This window comes from Eucyclogobius newberryi, unplaced genomic scaffold, assembly GCF_026437365.1.
Source record: "Eucyclogobius newberryi isolate DKJ021-1_F unplaced genomic scaffold, fEucNew1.0.hap1 SCAF_12, whole genome shotgun sequence".
Taxonomy (NCBI): Eukaryota; Metazoa; Chordata; class Actinopteri; order Gobiiformes; family Gobiidae; genus Eucyclogobius; species Eucyclogobius newberryi.
The window spans coordinates 5238784-5250839 of NW_027315746.1; the positions used below are offsets into that span (position 1 = coordinate 5238784).

General features: G+C 43.9%; 1 protein-coding gene across 1 annotated transcript; it reads left to right on the forward strand.

Moving 5' to 3' along the window:
* Positions 1-2139: 2139 nt before the first annotated feature.
* ltb4r2b (leukotriene B4 receptor 2b) lies at positions 2140-7437 on the forward strand. The gene is made up of 4 exons (XM_072440634.1): positions 2140-2732; positions 3837-4037; positions 4124-4167; positions 5646-7437. Exons 1-4 carry the CDS (start codon positions 2142-2144, stop codon positions 5911-5913), a joined length of 1104 nt encoding a protein of 367 aa, XP_072296735.1. The 5' UTR covers positions 2140-2141; the 3' UTR covers positions 5914-7437.
* The last annotated feature ends 4619 nt before the right edge of the window (positions 7438-12056 follow it).

Sequence of the window (12056 nt, forward strand, 5' to 3'; positions counted from 1 at the left end):
TTGTGATAATTCAGGTCATTATAATAAGCAAAAAACAATATTTGTGACAATTTTTAGAAGCAAAATTCAGAATTTTTTGTTCAATCTGTTGCACAAAAATAGACTTAAATGTAAATAACCTTTTTATATCTGGCTGTTTTTGTCAAATTTGACTTAATTTAGTCTTTTATAAAGTTAAATTTGGTAATATCGGTCACAAACTAGAGGAACAGAAACATGTCAGACCACAAGAATGAAAGAAACTTAAATATTTCCCTGTTGTTTAGTCTCAGTCTCAGTAATAATCATGAATAACTAAATAAATGGTGATGTTTTTCCTCACAATAATCATAACTGATATCGTCACTTATCAAACCTGTGCTGATGGAAACGTAGTTATAAATTGTGCTTTTTCATTTTAATGTGGATTTTAATGTGGATTTTTAAAGTTTTTACACCAACTAATTGGCCTCGAGTGACGGTTAAATGCATGCTGGGTGTTTTTCATACTGTTGTTGTGTCTTCAGGCAAGACACTCCACTCAAGAATCTGGAAAAGTCACGTTTTTTAGACTCAATTTAACACATTTTCACAAACACAGGGATCTAGAGTCATATATCCACTGAACAATGAGTAATACTTGTCAAACCAAATCATAAACCTGCTTTTTTATTAAATTATGTATAAACGGCAACATTTGAAGACATTTACTTAAGGTCGACTGGAAGGAAAGACATTAACTTCTCTGCATCATTGAATAAAGTGCAAAATGATATGTATAGAATAAAGTATAATGCGCTTCTTACTGTCGTGCTGTTTGCAGATCTCTAATGGTTTCTTCTATCTAATGTGTCTGTTTTGAGTTACTAAATTCATTTACCAGTTTCATCCGGTGAGTGCATCATTTCCACTGGACTCAAGTTTAAAAGGGAAACGGAACCAAGAAGAAATGGTGTTTCTGTCCCTTATCTGTCTCTGTAACTGCAAAGAAAACACAAAATCCCTGTTTATTTTAAACCAGGAAACACTTTAAGACACAAACTGGTTCATCCTAAGGACAAGATGCAACACAAAAACAGAACAATGTAGTTTATTCTGTCCAATGCAGTGAAGAAAGTTGTAAAGAGCGCCACATAGTGAGATTAAACAGCCACTGCACAAGAGGCTTTATCAGCACAGAAGACACTGAAGTTCAGGACCACAGAGCGCTGTGCATTTTCATCTTAAAGCCACAAACAACTCTATAAAAGACAGTGAGGAGAAGATTCTGAGCAGGAGAAAAGATGGTTTGAAAGAGTTAAAGAGACAATCTTTGTTAAAAAAGAAAATCCCTTAAACAGACCTTGAGGTTTAAGATTCAACCTTCCGGTCGAATATAATAGTGTCTGAAACCCCGGAGCGGGAGCGGCCCAGGACATTCTGATGCTTATTAGGTACTCAGAGAGGAGGGAGCCAAGGTCAAGTTACAATAGGATGTAGATAGCCCATTACAGGGCTGTAAGTAAACAAAGAGGGTCTTTTCAAGTGAAACCAATAACTCCCTTTATCAGGAGGTCCCGCCCAGTGGGCCGAAATCTTTGAGACACAAGTTATTAATGAGGCAGAACTCTTTCCGCAGCTGGTGACTTTGTTGTCCCTGAATGAGAAACGTGTTCATTTTCCCACTCTTCATCTGTCAAAACAAATATTTTCTAGTCTAAAAATTGTAGTTGAGCTTCACAAAAGTATAATTTGTGGTTGAGGGTGTAACATATCTGTAGAGAAAACTAGAGTCAACATTTCTGTAAATATTTGTCCAGTAAAACCAACAAATCGAACTACCATATTTTCCAGAGTATAAGTCGCACTAGACAAAAAATGCGTAATAGAGACGAAAAAAACATATATAAGTTGCACTGGAGTATGACATGCGGCTGCAAGTGTGAAAATAACAAATAATATCACATAAGTCGCTCCGGAGTATATGTATATAAATATAAGTATAAGTCGCACCCCGGCCAAAACGATGACAAAAGGTGCCACTTATAGTCCAGAAAATGCGGTACAATAGTAAATGTTGACTCTAGTTTCCACGTCACATTTGCCTCCGGTTGTTTTCCTTTACAAACTTTTTAATGCTCTATTAATCCCCCCGTCGTTTCCTCCCCTCCCCCCAGACCGCCATGCCCTCCCCCGCCATGTTCACGCCCACCACCGACCCGACCTTCACCGCCACCACCGAAAACCCGGAGGACGACAGCCTGGTCAGCAACGACTTCTCCACCACTCTGGGCGCGCTCATCCTCTGCCTCGTCTTCCTGCTCGGCGTCCCCGGCAACCTGTTCGTCGTCTGGAGCATCCTGGCGCGCATCCGCAGGCACTCGGTCACCACGTTCCTCATCCTGAACCTGGCGTGCGCCGACGGGCTCCTGATGGCGCTCACCATCTTCTTCGTGGTCTACCTGGCCAAGCAGTCGTGGATCTTCGGGAACGCCATGTGCAAAACGCTCTTCTACCTGTGCAACACCAACATGTACGCGTCCATCTTCCTCATCACGTTGATGAGCGTGCACAGGCTGGTCGCCGTGGTGCTGCCGACCAAAGTCATGATCATCGCCAGTCCCAGGATCGCCAAGCGCGTGGTGGCGGGAATGTGGGCGCTGGTGTTCGTCATGTCCGTCCCGTCGCTCGTGTTCCGGAACATCAGGATAGACGAGGACGAGAAGGGCAAGCCGAGGATGGTGTGTGCGCCCAATCACACGCTGCCGACGCATGTGGGTGAATCCTCTGCTCAGTCTGAGCCTCTTCTCTGCTCAGTCTGAGCCTCTTCTCTGCTCCGCCTGAGCCTCTTCTCTGCTCCGCCTGAGCCTCTTCTCTGCTCCGCCTGAGCCTCTTCTCTGCTCAGTCTGAGCCTCTTCTCTGCTCAGTCTGAGCCTCTTCTCTGCTCAGTCTGAGCCTCTTCTCTGCTCCGCCTGAGCCTCTTCTCTGCTCCGCCTGAGCCTCTTCTCTGCTCAGTCTGAGCCTCTTCTCTGCTCCGCCTGAGCCTCTTCTCTGCTCAGTCTGAGCCTCTTCTCTGCTCAGTCTGAGCCTCTTCTCTGCTCCGTCTGAGCCTCTTCTCTGCTCCGCCTGAGCCTCTTCTCTGCTCCGCCTGAGCCTCTTCTCTGCTCAGTCTGAGCCTCTTCTCTGCTCAGTCTGAGCCTCTTCTCTGCCACAACAAGGTTGTTTTAGTCCAAAAAACACTGGAGAAAAGATGAATATGTTCAAATACTGCAAATGTTCTGATGGAATTTTGACACCAAAATTACACAAAATTACATCCTCTAGTCCATCTGACCCTCTCCTCTTCATCTTCTGCTCCGTCTGACCCTCTCCTCTTCATCTTCTGCTCCGTCTGACCCTCTCCTCTTCATCTTCTGCTCCATCTGACCCTCTCCTCTTCATCTTCTGCTCCATCTGACCCTCTCCTCTTCATCTTCTGCTCCATCTGACCCTCTCCTCTTCATCTTCTGCTCCGTCTGACCCTCTCCTCTTCATCTTCTGCTCCATCTGACCCTCTCCTCTTCATCTTCTGCTCCATCTGACCCTCTCCTCTTCATCTTCTGCTCCATCTGACCCTCTCCTCTTCATCTTCTGCTCCATCTGACCCTCTCCTCTTCATCTTCTGCTCCATCTGACCCTCTCCTCTTCATCTTCTGCTCCATCTGACCCTCTTCTCTTCATCTTCAACTCGATCTGACCCTCTCTTCTTCATCCTCTAGTCTATCTGACCCTCTCCGCTGCACCTTCAAGTCTAACTGACCCTTTCATCTTCAACTCCATCTGACCCTCTCCTCTTCACCTTCCTCTTCTTCACCTCCTTCCTCTTCGTCTCGGCCCAGGTGAGGTTCCAGTACGCCTTCGAGACGGTGTCGGGCTTCATCCTCCCGTACGCCCTCATCATCACCTCGTACGTCCTGATCCTGCGGCGGCTGAGGCAGACGCAGTTCAGCAGGAAGGTCCGCAGCGAGAAGCTCATCCTGGCCATCGTGGTGACCTTCGGCATGTTCTGGTTCCCCTACCACGTCATCAACATGATCCAGGTGAGAGCGGCGGATCTCTGCGCCGTGTTTGAGCGAACGAAGACTCAGGGGTCAACTTAACTGTCGTGGCGTCTTTGCTTTTGAAGGTGGCCGCGGAGTGGTATCCCGAAGATTCACCCACGAGGGAAACGTAAGTACGGACGATGCGGCGTCGAGCGTTTGCTGGTGGAGGGTCCGATACCTGCTCGTCGCCGATTTGCTTGAAAACTACGGCGTTAAAGTCGTCCATCTGTCCGGATGTCAACGGTCAATCAGGAGTGAGGAAATAAGGAGACCACAGTGTGAAAAATGAGGAAGATTTGCACGATTTGGAGGAATTTGGCGCTTGCTTCGTTATAACGTGTTTGTTCTGTTGCTATGGCCTCAAGTCGTTTGAATGCAGCTGTATCAAAGTCAGAACAAAAGAGAACGCTTTAGCTCGTCATCAGTCAATTTAGTCGTTCCAATGTGTATTAACAGTTTAAATGTATATGTTTTACAGTTTTGAGCAAGTACCTATTAATATGTTCCAAGAGTACATTTTATTGATTCAATCTCAAAAAGGAGGCTACTGTAGGAACCTAAAGTGCCCCCTACAGGTTGGTCGACTCATTGAAGATAAATATATTTACAATTTTGCTAAAAAATATAAAAACTTTATCACAGAATAGCAATTTTTTTTAGGTTTATGATTTCACTTCCTGTTTGTAATTTATGAAGTCACACTAGGAAAATACCCAGCAAACATTGGGCCAAAACGTTTTATTTATTTATTTTGCAGCTTTATTTTGCTGAATTAATGTTTAGAGAGCGTCAAAAAAGTTGTTTCTTTGTGTACATTTTGCATGAACTTTGACTGGAATGAGCGTCCCTTGTGTGATGTCACTTCCTGTCATTTTCTACAGATTTTTCAACGTTTTCTCCGCAAATACCCGCTCTATTGGTGTAAAACTATCATTTAGGTATAAACACACCAAATAACATCGAGATTAGAAAATCGTAAAAACCTGTCATGGGCCAAATTAGCTGGGCATGCACAGTGTGTGCGAATCGGGCAATGACAAAGAAGCGTCGATTGCTGAACAAACTGAGAACGTCACAGAAGACGTCCGCCCTAATGAGGAACTGTGAAGTGAGAAGACAATTTAGACTCTGAACCAGCGACGACCAAACACACCATGTCCAGACCAAACGAGAGCCTCAGACCGAGTACAAACGTGCGACTTACTTCTGATCGCAACGGGACGAAAAGGAGTTCTTCTGACTGTGAGCGTAATCACCTCTTCACAGATCTGACCTGTAACTCGGCCTGGTGGCACCACTTTCTGCATGTCGTCAAGCAGGCGGCAGACTTTACACCAGGTTACACGGCGCACTTGTTTATATCGCTTTATTTGACGTTTTCGGCTGAAATGTTGCGCAGTCATGGTCCCATTTATCAAGCGTTTGCTCACGTGCAAAACGGCTAAAAAGAGCATCAAAAGCTGGACGCGACTGTTACGCAGACGCTAAAAAGAACTGCTAGCAAGGGCAAACATGGAGAGCTAAAACTCCTTGATTATCTAGCATGCGGGAGAGACAGGTTTAGGATAACTGTCATTAACTCTTTACATTCTGCTTCCCTCCTAGCTTGGACTCCATCTGGCAGTCGAGCCGCGTGGTCACCTCGTCGCTAGCCTTCATCAGCAGCTGCGCTAACCCCATCCTCTACACGTTCGCCGGGAAGTCATACATACGGAAGAACGGCTTCGCGTTCATGGCGCGACTCTTCGAGGGCACGTCGCTGGACCCGGGCACGAAAAAGGGCCGGAACTTGAACTCCGAGTCGAACGTGGGCTTGAATAGCGTGGCTCCCAACGGCGGCGGCGCGACGCTCAACGGCAACACCGTGGGATAAAAAGATCTGCGTTTCGACGGACTATTTTCAAACGACGTCGGCCGAAATTGTGCCGAAGGCGTGTTTTCTACCAATGCAATGTTTTGACACTAACTTTATGCCGTAGAATAGTTAGAACTGTAAGAAGCCGCACATGCAATGAGCGCAACCAACCACAAGGGGGGACTAAACCTGAACATACTGCCTTAACGGCTCATTTTATCCCCTTAAGTGACTAAAACATCGTTTTATTGCCGTTTCTGAACCTTAAAAACAAACGGCTCTGTAGTTTTGTCCTCTGCTACGCTTTGTGCCCTAAGTGGGAACAAGCGCTGAGGAAAATCTCCTTTCGCAACTTTTTGGTCGATATAAATAGGCGAGGCAAGTTTCTTTGTAGAGCACATTTCATACACAAGGCAATTCAAAGTGCTTCACACAGCAGGAAAAATGAATTCAAATCACAAAGAAATTACAGAAGCAGAAATACAATAAAATTAACTAAATAAAAAATGTAATAAAGAACACCTAGCCACAAAGGGTAACGTGTTTTCGGAGTCCAACTTGTTGTGTTCATTGCAGCGTTTCGCTCAGCTTGTGCACTCTCTCCCGTGACATCTTTGCAGAATACTCAGTCTTGGTACACCAGGTATATAATGCAGGACAGGAGACTCACTGCTCCGGTCCCATGAGTGAAGTGAACAGGAGGTTCCGCCTTTATTAATTGAACAGAGCGTATCCCTACGCCGAACAATATAGTGCTTACATGTAGTGGAACACATCGCTCTCTAACACAACTCCTTTTTAAATCCCTTTTAAATCAGTCCAACTGATTGTCTAAACTAAAGAAATCACAAACAAAAGAGAAGAGTGCAAGGAGAAATCCTAAATATGAGTAAAGCTGCTTCTGCTGGAGGTTTGGACAGTTCCCATTTCAACGCTGAAGCCAACGTCACTAAAAATGAGATTTTGAAGCTCGTAACGACCTCTTTGCTGTGAGGCGAGACCCGCTTTGCCATTTGTTAGCTCCTGATTCCACCCAGAACGGTGGACTTGACTGAAAATAAGAGGGTGATAGCTTTCCATTTATGTCGTACGCGCCCTGGTGATTGACAGTTCTCGTTTATCAGATGTTGGACTCAAAGAATGGCCCAGTGACCAGACTAAAAACCTCCAAAGAGCCAGAGACCGTCCCTCATGCTATCGCCCCAAACGTCACGCAAACTGTGATAAATAAGACTTTTCTCGACACCAAACTGGGCGTCACAACTGCTATATTCACTCACAAGTCGCTTAAAAGTTCAAAAAAAGAGCTGAAACTGTAATGTACAAAGTGTTAAAGGCAAAACTTTGTGTCAAAATATGTCTTGGTAAAAAAAGAGAAAAGAATGGCGTTTTGTAGATACTTGTTCAGTTCAGTGTTCATGACAGTGGCACACGGAAATACAACTTTGTACATACTTTGTGTAAATGACACATGTCAGTGATGAGGTGTAACTGTAATACTATTGTTTATGGAGCATGAAGCTGTTGTCTGCCTCAATAAAACCAGACTTTTTCATTTCAGTTTCCTGTTGTGTGCCACACTGAGAGCTTTTCCCCATTCGGAAGATTGTTTTAAATGGTTCATCGCCATGGTAACGATGCTTATTTCTCATCTTTTTGAAACCCATAGATCGACATTTTGGTTGAAAGTTTGTACATGAAAATAACTGTTATGAACAAACGAACCCTCAGCACCGAACTAAAGGCTTAGGACTTAAAGACTTCTAATTGTATTTGAACTGACTCTGCACACCTGAACACTCTGCACACCTGAACACTCTGGACACCTGAACACTCTGCACACCTGAACACTCTGCACACCTGAACACTCTGGACACCTGAACACTCTGGACACCTGAACACTCTGCACACCTGAACACTCTGCACACCTGAACACTCTGCACACCTGAACACTCTGGACACCTGAACACTCTGGACACCTGAACACTCTGCACACTCTGCACACCTGAACACTCTGCACACCTGAACACTCTGGACACCTGAACACTCTGCACACCTGAACACTCTGCACACCTGAACACTCTGGACACCTGAACACTCTGCACACCTGAACACTCTGCACACCTGAACACTCTGCACACCTGAACACTCTGCACACCTGAACACTCTGGACACCTGAACACTCTGGACACCTGAACACTCTGCACACCTGAACACTCTGGACACCTGAACACTCTGGACACCTGAACACTCTGCACACCTGAACACTCTGGACACCTGAACACTCTGCACACCTGAACACTCTGGACACCTGAACACTCTGCACACCTGAACACTCTGCACACCTGAACACTCTGCACACCTGAACACTCTGGACACCTGAACACTCTGGACACCTGAACACTCTGCACACCTGAACACTCTGGACACCTGAACACTCTGCACACCTGAACACTCTGGACACCTGAACACTCTGCACACCTGAACACTCTGCACACCTGAACACTCTGGACACCTGAACACTCTGCACACCTGAACACTCTGGACACCTGAACACTCTGGACACCTGAACACTCTGCACACCTGAACACTCTGCACACCTGAACACTCTGGACACCTGAACACTCTGCACACCTGAACACTCTGCACACCTGAACACTCTGCACACCTGAACACTCTGGACACCTGAACACTCTGCACACCTGAACACTCTGCACACCTGAACACTCTGCACACCTGAACACTCTGGACACCTGAACACTCTGGACACCTGAACACTCTGGACACCTGAACACTCTGGACACCTGAACACTCTGGACACCTGAACACTCTGCACACCTGAACACTCTGGACACCTGAACACTCTGCACACCTGAACACTCTGCACACCTGAACACTCTGGACACCTGAACACTCTGGACACCTGAACACTCTGCACACCTGAACACTCTGCACACCTGAACACTCTGGACACCTGAACACTCTGCACACCTGAACACTCTGGACACCTGAACACTCTGCACACCCGAACACTCTGGACATGCGGAACCTGAACACTCTGCACACCTGAACATGCAGAACCTTAACACTCTGCACACCCGAACACTCTAGACACCTGAACACTCTGGACACTCTGCACACCTGAACATGCAGAACCTGAACACTCTGGACACCTGAACACTCTGGACATTTGTCCGCTCTTTATTCACCGGACTTGACAGATCCAGTGTCCGGGATGCTTGGATACAATAGACCCAGTGTTAGTAGTGACGGGCAAAATGATGCAAGTCTCCGAAGCCTGGCTCAGCTAAAGTGGGCGTGGCAAACAATGCCGCCAAATGAACTTTGTAGTCATGTGACTGAGGGTGCAGACACGATGTGGATGTGTTTATCAAAGGTTAAAACACTGGAAACCTTGAAATTCAACTGTAAATCCCCAGGAGGCGGCAGGATACCGAGGCTTCATTCTGGCCACAGAGTGTAGATGGTTCATGAAGCTTCACTTTCATGAGGCAAAGCAAAGCTACAAACCCGAGTGGTTAGTTTAGGAAATAGACATCGTCCCATACAGACAATTTTAACCTTTTAACAAGCTTATAAGTATCAAAAAGGACCTTTTGCCTAGTTTACAAGCTTGTTGCTTGTCATTAAATGTCATGTGCATCAACATTAGACTAAATTTCTAAACTCTTAGGGAAATATTCCACATCAAGTTTGTCTGTAAACAACAGTCTCATGTGACTAAACCTTTAATTTCAATATTAACCTTTAATATTAAACAAATGCAATGATTGACAAGACAAATACAACTTAAAATATTTTTATTTGACTTGACCAAAAAAAAGATGACTTTCAAATAATTTACTTAAGTTTAGAATGAGCAGCTTTAAACCCGATGTTCTCTCCAGGACGATGTTTCTGAAAAGAGGAAACACAAGAGTCATGAACAAACGATCAGAGCAAAACTGAACAGTATCATTACATTTAAGGGTCAAACTGTTCAGTGCAGTAAAGATTATAATCATGTTTTCTCAGGTGAAACACGGACTGCAAATCATCATTAGTTTGACCTCAGAACTACATTTAAGTCATGAAACTGGACCCCGGGCCACGCTTTAGGGGCCAACAACAATGTGGAATGATACAGAAGCAAGAACTCAAGAAAGCAATTTAGAAATTAAGCTCGACTTTAGTATAAATGTTTTAACTGATGTATCATGGAGAGTGTGTAATAAACCCAGAGCGACCGCAGCATAAAGTCAAGTGACAAACTTTGTGAAACTAACCTGAACTAAAGACAAAGGCTTAAAAAAAACTCTTATATAGCTTTATTATATTGTGACGTTGGAATAATGAGCAATATGGATTTTTTTTGGGACGTTAAATGTAAAGCTTAATAAAAAAATTGAGTCCAAACCAAAGCTATAGTAAAAAAAAAACCTATAACAACTTTATACTTTAATAAAACGATAAAATAAAGCAGATTACATTTAGCAGAGCAAAGATAGCGCACAGCCTTTAATAAGTTTAAAGCATGTTTTGTCTGCACCACGTGGTTACTTCGTGGAGATTACACGCTAAACACAAACACGGAAGCTCCGGACGACAAACCACGGCTAAACCCGCATCAAGCCTATAATTTAAACATAAAACATGATTTATGCCTCTAAAAACTCACACGTGTTTCTCGTTGTCTCCAAACCGCGCTGCGACCGAGGGCCACCGCCGCAACCAGGAAGTGAGGACGGTCAAGCACGAGCCCGCGCTATTTATATGACGAGTCCAACCACGTGGTCACTGCGCCGTGGCTCAACTTCCGGGTGACGCCGGTAATCAAAATACGATATTTGAAGTTTATTTGATTATTTGTTAGAGGATATTATCTTCCTCTGAATGTCAATAACAATAGAAGTAATGCGTGATATTAACTACACGTAATATGTGTTTGTCACGCCTCCATGCGATTATATTATATTATATTTTTAAACTGATGTCCTGAATATTAATAATAAACGCCTAATATGAGATAACAAAACGTCAAACATGTCAAATCAAAATGTCTGAAATAAAATAAATTTGTTTTATATTTTATTATAGCGCGCCACTCCAATAGATAGCGCTGTTTAATAATTGGTTGTAACTCAGTGAAGACGCAAGGACGTGCTCTCTGATTGGTTGTAATTCAGTGAAGACGCAAAGACGTGCTCTCTGATTGGTCGGACACATTCTTAAATTAGAACTAACGCCGTTTCCTTGGACTAGTTCCGTCTCCACATCGGCTCTGAGAGGGAAACGTGGCTCAGAAAAAGGTATAAAATCGATCTTGTTTGTTTGAATGAAATGCTGAAGCTTCAATTTTATTTTAGTAATGATTGTGTGCAGTTTTCAAGCTCTTTCCAGCTGAGACGAGTTAAATATGACACATTTTACACAAACGTGGCTAGCTAGCTTGTTAGCTTAGTCGGATACGTGGATTATTTTATGAAGATGAACAAAAGAAACGTATTATATCTTGATGATTTGTCTTTTATCATAGTTGTTCAAGTTGGCGGGAAAAAAAGCTATTTTCTTTGCACGTTATGGGTGTAAAACGTGTTAAACAGAAGTGTAGCCTAGCCAAAAAATTTACCAGGTTAGAAGTAATCTTGCCATTTTATCCCCTCAGCCTGCTGGACTCCACATGCTGCTTTTTGGGTAAGAACATTTATACTTTTTATATTAAATTCATGTAGATGTGATGAGACAAAAGGCCGACTGAACCTGTCCCACAACAGTTTCCTGTTTGGGATCAGAACGTGACTAAAACCTTGTGAAGCGTAATTTCTGATCTTTAAACTGACTGAAACTGCTTTTTTTTCATCTAATTACACAGTAGAATTAACTTGTCATTTTCTCACAGGTGACTCTGGGAACGCTGCTTTTTTACACATTAAGGTGAGTTAACTTCAATATCAAGGCCAATCCTGTGTTTAATTGCTGTTTTTAAAATTAATGTAGAAGTAAAGTACTGTGTTTGGACCACTTTCCACACATTTAGAGATGAAACATAATTAAATTGAAGGATGAAGCACATTAAACTGATGGAAAGCTGCTGTTAAATCCTTTGTAAACTGTTTCTTGGAGCGTCTGAAACCGATTCTGCAAGTTTTCGGGACGTGATG